The sequence below is a fragment of the Epinephelus lanceolatus genome, chromosome 4, assembly GCF_041903045.1.
Source record: "Epinephelus lanceolatus isolate andai-2023 chromosome 4, ASM4190304v1, whole genome shotgun sequence".
Classification (NCBI taxonomy): Eukaryota; Metazoa; Chordata; class Actinopteri; order Perciformes; family Serranidae; genus Epinephelus; species Epinephelus lanceolatus.
This window is the reverse complement of record NC_135737.1, coordinates 26,427,518-26,442,914: the sequence shown is the minus strand read 5'-3', so window position 1 is coordinate 26,442,914 and position 15,397 is coordinate 26,427,518. Positions and strand designations below refer to the sequence as shown.

Sequence of the window (15,397 nt, the reverse complement as noted above, 5' to 3'; positions counted from 1 at the left end):
CACACAAACTCACACACACACACACACACACACACACATAAATACAGAGTTGCCGGACAAAGCCACAGTGGCATTGTGAGATTGGGGTCCCCCTGTGTGACAGAGTGTGAATATAAATAAGGCAAGTCCATTCAGGGCTATGAAAGGGGGTCTGGTGCTGGGACCCTTCAGCCTAGCCAGTCGCTGCCTGGAGGGGGATGGGGAGCCCATCTCGCTCTCTGCCTGCCTATCAGGCTCCCTTGTGGGGCTGTGATGGAGCTGCAGCGCTGGGGAGTCTGAGGGAAGCAACCCCCATCATGGCCATATGAGAGTGAATCAAAAACAAGACACACACACCGTGATGTTAGTTTGTGCAGGCCGCATGCACAATTGAAAGAAAATACATGGAGTGTGTGTGTCTTGAGTTTCATGCCACAGATCCCTAGAGGAGTGAAGGTGATGGCGGGTGATCAGTAGCGCTGAGTAGTGTCAGCGGGGCGAAGGAAACGCTGGATGTGACAAGAGGCCAGGAGGGCTGACAGATGAGTCTACACACTCACACACGCTCACAAATACACAGAGGACCATTTATTAAAGACTGCCAGGGTACAATAGGGCAGCCAGGAAACCAAAACACTGGACCTGGTGTGTGTGTGTGTGTGTGTGTGTGTGTGTGTGGGTGTGTGTGAGAACACAAGCACAAACGTGCACACATGTGAAGAGAGAGTCTCACAGCGGTGTTCGTATCTCACCCTGAGAACAAAGATCCTTCTGTAGTGACGCTGTGAACCCCTACTTCTGTGTGTGTGTGTGTGTGTGTGTGTGTGTGTGTGAGGGCCTTGCATTATTCTGTTTGTGTCTTTAAATATTATCACCTCTGTAATATCTTGTCTTGTCATCTAAAGGAAAATTTCGGTAAGACAGGTGTTAACAAACCGGCAGCGTAGCCAGATTATCTGAACAACATCAACCCAAAGTGTTGGTAATGATCCCTCATTTCACAAAAAAGTTGTTTATTGCAACTGTAATCAGTCCACTGCTGAGATCTATGATAGCTGCATCATCACTAAAACTTAAAGTCAAATGAGAAATAAAACACAAGCAGCTAGTTACTCACAAAGCTTCTTAACAAACACCTGAAGCAGCCAAAGTTATTTGGAAGAGAAAATGAGGTCAAACAACAAAATAATCACCCAAACTGTCCCGTCACACTTTACCCCCTGGTTCAAATTTGACCTGCCTCACCTACCGTAGCTGTCTGCAAAGTTTTCTTGTGCAATAAGTAGTGCCTGAATTGGAATAAAACGGGGGCATTAATCTAACCAAACTGCATTGTGTGAATCTGTAAAGTCCCACTGAACAAAAAACTACTAACATTTGGCTTTGGTATAATGGTAAAGGTTACAATCGACATTCATTCCTGGGACATGACTCTGCAGTAGTCACAGGTAGTTATTGGCTCCAGCTGTGTTCTGGTCAGCAGTGATTGAATGATGACGACTGGGTAGATGAGCTGATTTTAATCCCTTTGCCGGTGTGGCGCAATGATGAGCCGCAATAAAATACTGTCTGTCTCCATCCAAGAAGCGCTCAAACTGAATCTGCTTTTACATCTGGAACCTCCCGTCTACAATGGGCTTGAGACGTGTCCTCGTTGAGGACTTGGCACAGATTCAAGAGTTACTCTCTTATCCAGCAGCCTCCTTGGGGAATCCGATCCTGTTTGATTCGGCGGTGGGAGCCTCTTGTGACCACATGCCTTTGCTGACGTCGACCCCAGCAGGATTTGAGCCCTGGACCGTCCGCATGGAGGATGAGTGCTCTAACCACTACACCAGGGAGGCCCCCCAAGAAGGACTCAAACATTGTTCAAAATTTAGTCAGCACCGAGTTTGAGAGAGAAACTGAGTAAGTAAGAGATACAAAAAAGAAGTAACCACTGCCCACTGGCCTCGATGCTGCTTTCTACTGTTGACTAACCTGTCTTCCCAACAAGACACACCAAGAAAAAAAGCCAAAGTCATACTGGTCTACTGGCAATGGGAGAGCAGTCTATCACCTATCTATAACGAGTTTTCCCACAGTAAAAAAAACCTGCATACATGAGCAAATTTGGTGGGAGAAGTGTCAAAGTGTTAAATGCATGTCCATCCCCATGAAAAATTTGAAAAGCCACTTCAATGAATAAAGTCGCTCACTGTTTACATTCATGTTTGCTGTTATGCGGTTTTCTTCATTGCTGACTTGTGTTTGAAACCTCCTGTTTTGTTGTTCCTTTAAATTGGACTGAAACAATTTTGATCTGGATTATAACTTAACTGAATCATGCAATACAAGCAAATTGCAAAAACTACCCTTGCTACCTGCTAGGCTCTAAAAAGATCATTTACAGTAGGATCTATTTATGGTGAAAATCTAAGCTCTTTTTTCAGCAGTTGTCAGACTGAACTAAAACACTTTATACTTCACACTGCTGTGTATTTGTATCTTGTGGCGTGTTTAAAGGAACACTGAGTAACATTTAGGGGGATTTTGTAGCATTTAGGAGCGAGGATTGCAGATTGCAACAAGCTGAAACTTCTCTCAGTTAGAATTCCTTCAGTATTCGTTGTTTAGAAGGTTTTTAGCTGGAGCCTATTATCTGCAGAGGTCCCTTCCTCCAGACCAGCTGATTAAAACTGGTGAATAAAGCGGTTTCACGTTGCAAATCAGTTTTTCTGCAATGTTCTTTGGCAAGTCACAGATGGGTGGCTTGCCCAGCATCTGCTAATGTGCTTCTCTAATAACTTAATGTGTGCTCACCTTATTTCTGTTTCAGACGTTCAGGAGGATCTTACTGTCAGACAGAGGTCTCTTCCTCTCCAAAACAAACAGACCCAGTGATTTAAAAATGGCATAAAACACTGAATAAAGCAGTTTCACGTAAAAAAAATCTGTGTTTTTTCGATGCTCTCATTTTGGAGGGGTTGCAAAGTACTGCAGCCAACATGACAATGCAAAAACACGAAAACTCAAAGACGCCAATGGCCCTTTCTTGTGTCAGAGTTTGGTTTGTCTGTTCTGGGCTACTGTGGAAACGTGGTGCAACATGGCAATCTTTATTATTACCTCCGCCAAGGAGGTTATGTTTTCGCCGGCATTGGTCTGTTTGTCTGCAAAATAACTCAAAAAGTTCTGAACGGATTTTGATGAAGTTTTCAGGAAAGGTTGATAATAGCACAAGGAACAGATGATACAATTTTGGTGGTGATTGGTTGAAGCGAATTGAATAAAATAATAAAATGGCGGGAAATCCAAGCTGATTGGCGGAGGTCTGCGCTCTCCGAGTGCTCGAGCAATAATATAATAATTCTTATTTTTAGGTGATTATACACTAAAGAAAACATATTCATTACATTATATTATTCCACTTCTGCCAATATATCCCCCTAAACCCTTCCCTGCTTTGCCCAAAACTTACAGGAAATACACAATGAGTGCTGAGAAGTGAGTAATGTTGCTCACTTGGACACAAATCTCATGTGCCAGTAATATAAGTCATGCAGGATGATCGCCAACCTTTCGCACTAGCTTGTGGTTTTACCTCCAAATAGTGGTTTAGGTAATCAGCCTTAAGTGTCGCTGTCTGATGACTCATTCTTTACCCCGTCTGACTTTGTTGTAGCATGGCTGCCACGTTCCCAGATCTCAGCAGTTATTTTGGTGAGTACAATGTTGTCACAGAAATAGTGGAGGAGAAGAGGAAAGATTGTAATAAACTGGAATTATCCTTTTAAACTGTTTATGTAAATATACAAACATCTTTTGTGCTTCCGTGTACGTGCTTGTGTACAGTCCTGGCTGCAGACCCGTGTGTGCACCTGAGGTCTTTGATCGCTCCTTTCTGTCACATTCCCATTTCATTAGCTTCCCCAGGACTCTGCTGCGAGGTTTAATTTCATTGTGGGAATAGGAGACAGAATGGGACGGGGCGCGATCGGACACGTTAATTATGGTCTGACTCGCAGGTCAATTCTCGGGGTCTCCCCAGCGCTCCATGAGAAGAAAAGATAGAAATTTCATTTGAATGATTTTCATTATACCTCTGTCTAATACATAATTTAGTCCCAGTTAAGTCCATGAGTAATGGCCGCACACACGCGCACACACCCAAACATCCCCCTGCCTACATGCACATAACCATATACACGAACATCGGCTCCCTTTCCACCCCCATAGCGTCAACCTTTTAAACCAGGTTAGGATGTTACCATGGGAACCAAACAGATAACAGATGCAGTGAACCCCTCTTTCTTCCCATCCACCTCCCTCTCTCTGTCTTCTTCTCCGTCTTTGTCTCTCAAGTTTGGCTCCGCTGCCGTACTTTCACCCTTTCAAAACAAGAGCCTGATCACCTGCCAAGTTGTTTACTACCATCCAAATGTGACGTTTCGTCTGTTCAACAGACAGAGGGAGAAAGAGTGACCCTAATCGCAGCGTCCCTCTCTGGCGCAATTATCTTCTCACTCTGACATCCATCCCTCCCTCCTTCCATCTATCTCTTCTCTATCTCTCTGTCTCTCCTCCGTCGCTCCCTCACTCCTTTTGCGGTCGAACATAATTTGAGTGCAATTAACTTCCCTTAAAAGCCCCGGCTGCTTTAAACGCCGTGAATTAGAGGGGAGGCAGATGCAGGGAAAACGCGAGGAGGTGGGGGAGACAGAAGGGGAGGCGAGGGAGATATAGGCAATGAAAGAAAGGAGACGAGGGAGAGAGGGAGCGAGTGGAGGCGGAATGAAAGTCAATGTCACCAACGCTGGGGAGGAGAGAGGTGTGTTTGACCTCACTAACAGAGACAGTAAAACACTTGAGCTGGCCCTGTTGCTGGCAGTGAGTTGTCATTGTACTGTACCTTGTGAAACACTGAGGGGTTCTCCAGCTGCCATGTTGCACCTGTTAAAGGTTGAGTTGCCACAGATTTGAGGAGAGAAAATTTGTGCAATCAAAAATGTAAATTACTGAGGTGATGTAGGAGGGTACAGTGCATAGTGACATCACTGTTGGGTGTGGTCAGATGTGCAGTAAAGCACACCTCTGACCAGAGCATACAGTGACTCAGGGTGTGGTCAGAGGTGAAACACACTACATATGTTCAAAACGAGAGTGCAGTGAAACGCTGCCTTAGAGCCTGGTGTTGAGTTAATTTAAAACAAACCTTCAACTAATTTGTAAAAGAAAAAAAAGACACATGTTTAGGTTATTGCCAAATCTTATGACATTTACATCCATCACACTTGATGTTGCTGACTTTCTGATTCTTGTTTAAGCCTACTGTACTTAGCGTAGTTGTGTGTGCATTGTTTTCTTGTCCAATGAGGGGTTACTACTGCTTATATTTGTTTTTACCCATTAAATAATGAGATTTAGCTAATCCAGCTAAACTGTTAGCTTGTTTACAACCTGTCTGACCCTTTGTGCCCAGTTGTTCAGAAGTAATCTGAATGGATTCCAGCTATTGGATTGAACCAAATCTTGAAAATGGGTTTTTCAAAAGAAACAAAAAAGGATTCTGAAAACAGATTTGATTATGTAATCTAGTCTTGGTTTTGATCTAGTTTAAGGGGCTGTGCACATGCTGCATGTTTATCCACCTGGAAAACTCGAGGTTGGACACTGGGCACTACTTTTGTGCCTTTTTTTGCCCGCTTTCAAGAGCGCAACAGCAGGTTGCGTCTAAAGTTGTTAAGCAACCTCAACAAGCACGGCACCGTTTATCTGAAATGAGTGCAGAGCTGATCTAGCCTGGTTCCAGACCATAGACCCCGCCCACTCAACTGAGTAGACTTGCATCTCTGGTCTGGCATACTTCAATGAATTTGCGATTTATCTCGTCCAAACGCTGGACGGACCAATGAATGCTGGGGGTGGGGGTGGGTCTAGCGATTAGCCAATCAGCGCCACGCTGATGTCAAGCTGTGCGCCGGTGAGTAACTGGTGAGGATAGCAACAATGGCGACCGCTACAGATCCTACAGACCACATTAACGATGCTATCGAGGTATTTTGCCACTACTCGCGTTAATGGAGGACCAAATTAAGGAAGCTGCTAAACTGGATTTAACGGCGATGCAGCTGGGCGTGCACGACGACGGAGACATTTTAAACGGGCAATGCTCGCTTGTTTTCGGCACCCCCGAGGCATGGATACTAATGACGTCAGATTCTGGGTGAGTCGTTGATCTCTACTGATTGGTTAGGGAAAAAATCAAATTCCCTCCCCCTTGTAAATCGCCTTCAATGGAAGCCATGTCAGACTGAAGGTTCTGGGAGCTTCAGTCTGACACTCAGGCTAGAGCTGATCTCCTTCCAAGCACTGTTTAAAAAGTGCGTAGGCCTATCGCCCGTGGGACAGATGTAAAGCTCTGGTACCCCTGCACCAAAATGATCAACTTTTCCACATTTATTACAGGCTTATATTTACGGAAGAAGGGAAAGATATCTGTCGGCTATGATTGGTTGTTCCTGGTCACATGACATGCAGCGCGCGCTGCTGCGCTCCAAAAGTTGAACTCAGGGCACTTGGGAACGTGTGCGTGCCACGATGTCATCACTCTGGCATTTGAGTGTGCCTGTCGTGTGTCAACGTAGAAATTAATGAATTTGAAGGTGCAAAAAACGCGGCGTGTGTACGGCCCCTAAAGCCTCAGTGTGTGCTTTTCAAAAACTTTTTCGTAGGACTGGGATACCTTTGATCCAAAAATCAGGATTACCCTGATCCCAGCAGGAAGGTGGATTCAAGGTGAATTTTAAGAAGAAAATGTAATAACATTTTTAAATTGGTCAAATATATACACATCTATTTATATTTAGCAGATTTGTTTAACTGTTGTAGACATTAGGCTACCTATTAGTCCCTTAAGTACAGTAAAGTAAAACAAAAAATGTAAGGATTCTGTCCCCATAAAATAATCCTTCAAATAGCTGTCAATATCAAACAAAGATAACTTTAAGTTAAAATCTCAAAAGATCTCCGTCTTGTTCTCTTTGGCAGCACCTATGGCCATCATCAGTAACTGCAGTGTGTGAGTCATGTGACACAGGGATAAGCGATGGCAAGCCTGAACTTGTCCTCTCTCCTATTTTGGGGTTAATATCTTCTTTTTCATCCTCAAACATGCTCAGATAACAGTTTTTTTATGGGCAAAGGTTAAATGGTTCGTCTACTTGTAATACTATGGACTTTCGCTCAATCACACAGACCCAACTTTACGTGCCTACTACCGTTAATAATTACGAGGGAGTAGCTGCTAGTAAAGATCCTGCAGCTAGCTAAACATCGGAGCACAACATAGATGTGGTTCAGATTAACAGGATGCTGAGTAAGACACTGGATTAATTGCAGTGTGTTTGAGTATGCATATGAGTATGTTTCACCACAGACACCCAGTTCTTGATACTGCAAATGAAAGGCTTTCATCAGTGGGTCGTAGGCTCAATCGCCATTGTCTTACATCATCCGGTGATAGAGAGTGACCGAACATAGATTTATTTGAATGAAAATGTTTGAGATTAATTTTAACTCTTGTGCATTGCTTTATTATAATTACAACGACACAGTCAAAAGAAGTTTCTAACAATTTCGCCCCTCATTCGTTCTACCTGTTGTTCTTTAAATACAGCGGTTGGTCTAAACTGTGATATGTAGTCCCATTTAGAGCACTGGTTATCCAGATTTGGTAATCTTTAATATTCTTTCTGGATGAGGATGATTCAAAAACAAATAAAGTGGATTAGCTGATCCTGCATAGCAAAAGATGAGATTTCCAAATCAGGATCATTCTGATCCAGATCAAAGGTGGGCCCTGTTCACTTGCCTTTCTTGCCCCTTAAGACTGCTTTTTAGCAACATTGCTGCTGTAATCACATTACAGTCCAGGGGGCAATTTAATCATAACCAATAGGAAATAAGGCTCTGGATAAAATAAAGTGGAGTAATGCTTTAACGGGACATTTAAAAGGCAGAGAAACAGAAAAAAGAAACTGTTCCCCAAAGCAAAATTTACTCAATATAAAGATGTTTTGAAATATAAATGGCTTCAAATAAAAGGGTTTAGTCCTTCAATGCGCTGTGCAAATAGGTACAAACACACACACACACACACACACACACACACACACCTCACACAGAATGGGAATGAATATCATGGGTCATTTTACTTTTCCTCCCTTCAGCCTTTCCTTTTCGTTTGCTCCCTCCTTCCATAATCTGTCTCTCTCCTCCTTCTTTCCCCCCTCTCCTGCTCTCTCAATCTCTCCCTCTTTCTCTCTGTGAAGGTCATGCAATTGATTTTCCTCTGTCTATTCATTTTTCAAGACTGGCTTTGAAACGTGGGAAGCAGACAAAAGCCACACCGGCCCCTCCCCTTCCCTCCATCCCTCTCCTCTCCTCCACCCTCCACCTTCCTTCCCTCTCCGCTGGCCCTCGCCCGTCCAAAAACCCTCGGACAAGAGGGAGAGTGGAGGAATGCAAACCCCCCGCCATCCCTCCACCCCGTCTCTCCTCTCTCTTCAGACTCCTCTCCTTCCTCTCCTCTTTCTCTCTTTATTCCTTCTACATTTGTCCCTTCCCCTCCTCTCCGTCCTCCTCTCCCTTTCAGCTGGATCTCTGACCACATTCCACTAACGGAATTAAAGTCATGCATCACACTTAAAACCCTGCCAATGCATTGTGGGTAGACTTGTTCAAACTGATGTCCAAATTAGCATCGCATTTTCAGCCCTGGCCCCGCTGAGACTGTGTGACCTGCTTGTAAAAATCTCTAAACATTTAATAAAATACTCAAGATATCAGATCCCGACCTGGTGGAACAAGTGTTCAAGATAATTCAGGGTGTAATACCGACCGCAGCTGACACGCGATTCATTGTGTTTTTCAAATGCCTCACAATTTTCTCTGACCTTCGTGCAGCCGCTGCAGGATTCTATATATCCACAGTTATGGTTCACATTTGTACGAGAAATGCTTCTCATTGTGGTGTAAACAGCATACCTCACATTTGTCTTTCTACCACACCTCCAGTTCATGCACAGGACAGCACGGCTACCCGCACACCTACTTTTCTAAACAGGTACATTCTATCAAGGCCGAAGGAGAGCCTGGAACACCGCGGCAAAACAATTCACTACGTGCAGAGCTCAGTCAAGGCCGCGGCTGTGGGCTACACGGTGTATGGATATCACTCAGACATTCAGAATGTGCAGCGCTGCATGGCTGATTAGATATTGATGGATCCCAATGGGTTCACCCATAATAATGTATATTTTCTGATAACATGGCTATAGATTAGGGCTCATCATGTATGTATAATGCAATATGAGCTCTCTGAGTGGGATGCTTTTGGTGCACGGTGAGGTATTCCTGTGAAATCATGAGATGCTTATGGCTGGGAAACTCAACTGAAAAGAGTATGTAGTATATTGAAAACTGTCAAGTATCAAAAATCATGGATCGTGATAAAAAATACACACAATAAGTTGATCATAGTGAACTTCCTTCATCAGGATAATCATGATAATCATGTCTAAAAGCACCCAAAGAGAGTGCTGGACGACGAACATTACAAAAGACTATTCAAAAACAGGCTGCATTTGCACCTATCTCAAAAAACGCAAAAGATCTCAATCAAATATTGGCATATTTCATATCGAATGACATGGTGACATTTCAAATGGTTGTAAAGCCTGGCTTTCGTAGGAAAAAAAGATGTGTGTTCTCTCTGTGATGCAGTAACAATATTTATTTCTTATGTAAGGCAAAGTGATGGATTGATGTTTTAGTCCTAGTTTAAGAGTTTTAAGCATATTTTGATAATTATCAGTGTCATATTGTGAATCACAATTATTTTGGCCAGGATAATTGTGAAATGAAACTCTTATATTTTGTCCCATACCTAGTTTCAGGTCCATACTGCCTACTAATTGTGTTCAGTTCAGTAATTCTCATAATGTCCTGTAATGTTTTGCAATTAGTAAAACCTATGTACCTTACGTAATCAATGTACAGAAAGTGAAACAGTGCCTGCCACTTTGAACATCAATGGGCCTTTTTCACCTTCAAAAGACATTTTAACATGTCACAGTAGGAGAAGCACAGGTGTAAATAATACAATTAATGATGGCTCAATTCCATTTAGCTGCTTCATTTTTACTCCTCAGGCTCTCCAGCGTCCCAAGTCCAAAGACATGCAGGTTAGATTACTTGGTGTCAGTGGCATGAAGCAGTTACCATGGGCCTCAGTGCACGCTATCATGACAGGACCTAGTGAACGCTCATTACTAGTTATAAAGCGCACACATACACCTGGTGACTGTTAACGAAAAGCCAAATGAATCTAATTTAGTCTTACTCTTATTGTGCTACGGACCTCTCCTTGAGATGTGTCTTTAATAAAGTATGAATTGAATTGAATTGAACTGAATTGAATTAGGGAGTGCTGCTACTTCTTCCACCTGTTCGTTTCTCTCGTCCTTTCTTACTGCCGCTTTTATGCTTAAAAGCCATGACTGTTCACTGGATTTGTAGATGTGCTCATCTTGTCAGTCTTGACAGATTTTGCGCCTAAACAAGCAACCGTATCGAATTGTCTGGTCACATGATCCAATAGAGACTTGACATCAGGCAACATCAACATAGATGTTACCCAACAATCATTATTGCATACCTGTATATGACAAAAATATCAAAGAAAATAAGAAATTATTAATTTAGTTGGATAGTTTTTTATATATATAGTTATGTATGGTTTTTCTATTTTATGTAGAATAAGCATATAATATCGTTATAGATTGCTACTGACTAATTTACCAAAAAGGAAAAGAAAAGAAAAATATGGGTTTGCATTTTTGGGGCAATATTTGTAATAGAATGTGAGTTCTTCTTTGAGCACAGGTGTAATTCCGAGGTGGCAATCTGAATCATCTGCACTTTCCATATTTACACCCCTGCTTGGTGACTTAGATGTGAATATGAGCATAATGGGTGTCTGTCTCTGTGTGTCAGTCCTGTGGTGACCTGACCAGGGTGTACCCTGCCTCTCGCCCAGTGTCAGCTGCGATCAGCTTCAGCCCCTCCACAACCCTTAAGAGGATAAGCGGTTACAGAAAATGGATGGATGGATGCTTCAGTTTCTGAAATCTGGTATTGTCCATGCTGGCTCACTGTCACACTCCTGTGGCTTACTTACTGTACAAGAGGCAGATTAAAAAAGGTTGGTTAAAATCGAAGTAGCAGAGGCCGAGATATTCTGACTTTTAGTATCACACATTTTCCATGATGTAGCCATTAGCATCTCTCATTTAAAGAATTCCTGACTGGTAAATACCACATATTTAAAGCCCCCCCCCCCAGTTTTTAACACAGGTTTTGTTATTTATAAAAAGGATTTTGATGAAAGTATTGTTTTGGTATTGGTGCCATAACTCAGGTATTGCAATGGCGCCACTATTGATACTCAGCCCAATTTATTATACCATCAAAACCATTATATCTTACCAGGAGTGTGTGGTTCATACAGTCTTGTGTCGTAGTAAGCCCCACACAGTCACACACACAAACATGCTATTAACATGACTGTTTTTTTGCTCACATTTCCTCAAATTAGAAAAGAACAGGCATAAACACACACACAGACACACACACACAAACACACACCTCTAATTGTACTGTAGCTGCATCGTTTCCCCTCAGTAATAGTAGCAATTAGACAGGCTGTATAATTACACTGTCCTCGTTATATAGTTAATTTCTGTAATTACAAATCGCACCAATAGTTTCCTCCTTCTTTGTGTATCATCTATCTCACGCACACACACACACACACACACAATTACACACAACACGTACATTTAAAGCCTATGGAGAGTCCTTGTATGATTATACGCACATGTATGTTTACAGGCTTGTGAATGGACACGTGTTTGTGTCACATTCACAGCACAAGTAATTACGGTCGTTACTCGAGGACTGGATAATTGTCCTGGTCCGAACTGGATTTTTGTGGCGTGGGGTGTCTCTGTGGGCGACAGTAACTGGGCAGATCTGACTGCTGAGGACTGCTTTTGATTGAAAGAGAGATGTAAGATGGACAGACGCGGGGATTTCAGTGGTTTGTGTCCACTGGCAACAAATGTCAGCATATTTATTTCTGCTGTATAATTTTCTCACAGGCTGAATGGCCTGAAAGCCAAGCTGAGAGATGATCCGTCGCAACCATGTTTCATTTAACTGCATACTTGAACGCTGCCATCATCAAAGTGCATAATAAGTGTCAATAATTCATAAATTATAAAGATATTCCTCACAGGGTTGTAGCCAGGATTTTAAAAATACTAACATCATGACATCATGAGTCCAAGTCTCCTCCACCCAAGGAAAGTTTGACAACAAAAGGCCTTAAATATTTTTCTTATTTGATTCTTTATTTTAGTCTCTGGAATTTGATTACCCAACATGAAGGCCTAAACACTGTTCCCTCCCCTCTTCAGACTGCCAGTATCAAAATCTGGTGGGGAAATTACAGTATAAATCCTTCATTTTGCCAAGAGTAATCAAATGTAAGTATATTGAGTCCAAAATACTGTAATCAGCCCACAAAATGCAGAATGTTCACTTCTCCTTGTCCCTAAAACCTCAGATTCGAAGAGGAAGTACTGAGGACATGACCTCAGTGTCCTCAATAGTGGCTACGACCACTCAAAGGAAGTCAAAGGAAGGATTAGACAGAAATTCTTCAGTGGCGTTGTGGACTGAAGCGATGCAGTTTGCTTAGCAGTTCTTCTTTACAGTTTTTAGACGTTTCCCTTTTGCTCACCTTTGCTGCAGTTGCTGTCTCCCTCCATCAGAGGGCTCCAGGGTGGGTCTCCCTGACTGGCAAAGGTGCGCATGTGCAGGTAGCTGATGGTCAGCCGGATGACCGAGGCCTTGTCCAGCTGGCTGGTGATGGCCCCCGGCAGAGGCAGCATCTTGGCCAGCTCGAAGAACTCGAAATTCTCCTTCCCCCGGCGTGAACGAGCCGCATTGCGAGACTTCTCTTTACGCAGGTTCTGGAGACTGAGAGGCGAACAAGGGAAAGGTGCGTTAATGCAAGAAATAGAGGAACGCATGGAGAAACATGAGAGAACGGCTAAGAATAGAGTCTGAATATCAATACTGGTAAGGTGTCGTATATCATAACGGCCATTTGCTGACCACCTGTTGATTGATTCTTGCGCTGTATAAATGACCTGAGCATCAATCCAGAAAACTCATTTCATAAATACAGTACACATAATGGTAACGGCTCCTGCAATTCAAGTGAAACAATCTCCATTCTGACCCATCTCTTGCAGATTGGCCTGGTAATTACAGACAAACTCCCTTCTTCTATCAGGCAGAGCAGAGTCCTAATAATGCCATTTGCTCCACAATCCATATGTGAACACACACACACACACACACACACACACACAATCTCTCGCTGCCTATCTCTCACTTTCCCTCCCTCCCTTCCTCCCTCCAACCCCCCCCTCTCTCACCCTCTCTCCCTCCCTCTCATCTGGTCCTGGGCTACTGAGCTGAAGCCGTGATTGAGGGATCAATAGGAGAGGGAGGGGCAGAGTGACAGAGGGGGGCCGGGGCTCAGGTAGCCTGTCTCTCTGATTGGGTATTGACTCTCCTCAATGGGGCCTGAGTGGTGGAATTATGTTGTCACAGCCACTTCACAATTTGTGTCGGTGCTGCGCTGGAATAAAGTGTGTGTGTGTGTGTGTGTGTGTGTGTGTGTGTGTGTGTGTGTGTGAGAGAGAGAGAGAGAGAGAGAGAGAGAGAGAGAGAGAGAGAGAGAGAGAGAGAGAGAGAGAACGAGAGCCGAAAGAAGAACCAGCCTTTCTCCCTCGTATCTGTGTTGTTGATTCTCATCCTAAGAAAGACCACCAGTGGTGTGTGTGCATGTGTGTGTGAGGATGCATTAGCGAAAGAAAGAACAGAACAAAGAAAGGGGCTGTACATAGTGTGTGTACATATGTTTATATCTTAATCAGCTGACACAGCTGTTGTATTTCTCCCTGCTATTCTCTAATAAGTAAAAACTGTGTATTTGTTTGTGTGTGTGTGTGTGTGTGTGTGTGTGTGTGTTGTGGACTCACGCTGCCAGGCCTCTGTAACATCTCATTATTATACTGCCTCGACCCCAGCCACCGAGAACAATCAATACACACACATTGATTCTGCTTAGTTTTTATATCCGCCTGTAAATGACTGCCCATTAATAATTCCAGCCAAATTTACTTAATCTCCCACTAAGGGGAGGGGATTCACGGCTCTGACAGGATTGGCAGGTGAGCAACAATACAGGTTACATGTAGCACTGAGGAGATCAGACTTATGTCTCCTGGATTGTGTTTCATTGATAGGAAATTCCTCTTCAGGCTGTCGGTGTGCGCAAGGGTGTTAATGCATGGATTTTACCTTGCAGAGATTAATTCATGGGCATGCACGCAGGCTTATACAGTATCAGCCTGTGTGTGTGTGTGTGTGTGTGTGCCATGTCTCACCAGGGAAGGGTGGGAGGCTTGGCCAGTAGTCCTTGTAGGAAATCCCACTCCACACTCACGCACTTCCCCTCGCTGACAAACGGCATGGTTGCCATCCTTCTCCCAATCACGTGCCAACGCCGCTGTTAACGAAGGCTCTGATTGGCTGAGGGTGTGACAGAGTCAGACCTGGAGATCCATGAGAGACAGCAGAGGAGGAACAAAAAGAAGAAAGAGGAAAATCAGTCTAGTGAGGTCGGTTCATTCACCAATAACAGCCATCAAATAGTCATGAACTACTTAAACTTTTGCAAGAGACAGCACACCGGGACGTCAAATTTAGCGTTTTTTTTAAATTACCAAATGTGTTTCCATCACGATAAATTGCATAATGTATTTTTTCAATGAAATACTTTTTAGGCTCAGAGTGAGCATAAAGCCTGTTTTTCAATAAAGAAAAATTATGGCATTTTATCTCCATTTTCAGTTTCCCATTCAGCCCTTTTAATTTGATAGAACACAATTTGCATTAAAATGCTCGGATGAAAACCCATCTTATTTCTTACATCATCTATCAGAGAGACAGAGAGGGAGAAAGAAAGGAAGAAAGAAAGAAGGTGGCGAGGTTGAGAGAGAGCAATTAGGTACTGTATGTACTTCCTCACATAAAGGTCAGAGACTGTTCCCAAGGTAATAGACATAAGACAAAACACTGAGCACCCTTTGAGGTCACAATTAAGCTGGAAATCACAGATCTCCAAATGTCTCCCTTCATCCCTGAGAGAATATTCAAACTTGTCCGCGACTGGAGTTTAAAGAAAACATCTCCAAAGACGAAGCACATGCTGTCCGCTGCCTACTGCCTGCTGCCA

At 43.2% G+C, this 15,397-nt stretch overlaps 1 protein-coding gene across 3 annotated transcripts in view; it reads right to left on the bottom strand.

Moving 5' to 3' along the window:
* Positions 1-15,397, bottom strand: part of npas1 (neuronal PAS domain protein 1) — an 83,056-nt gene that overhangs the window by 22,102 nt on the left and 45,557 nt on the right. For all 3 annotated transcript variants that reach the window (XM_033631848.2, XM_033631845.2, XM_033631847.2), the window contains 2 exons: positions 14,547-14,714; positions 12,827-13,065 (listed from right to left, as the gene is read on the bottom strand). In XM_033631848.2, the coding sequence (XP_033487739.1) occupies positions 12,827-13,065; positions 14,547-14,641 (334 nt within the window). In that variant the 5' untranslated portion in view covers positions 14,642-14,714. The remainder of the gene's footprint in view (positions 1-12,826; positions 13,066-14,546; positions 14,715-15,397) is intronic.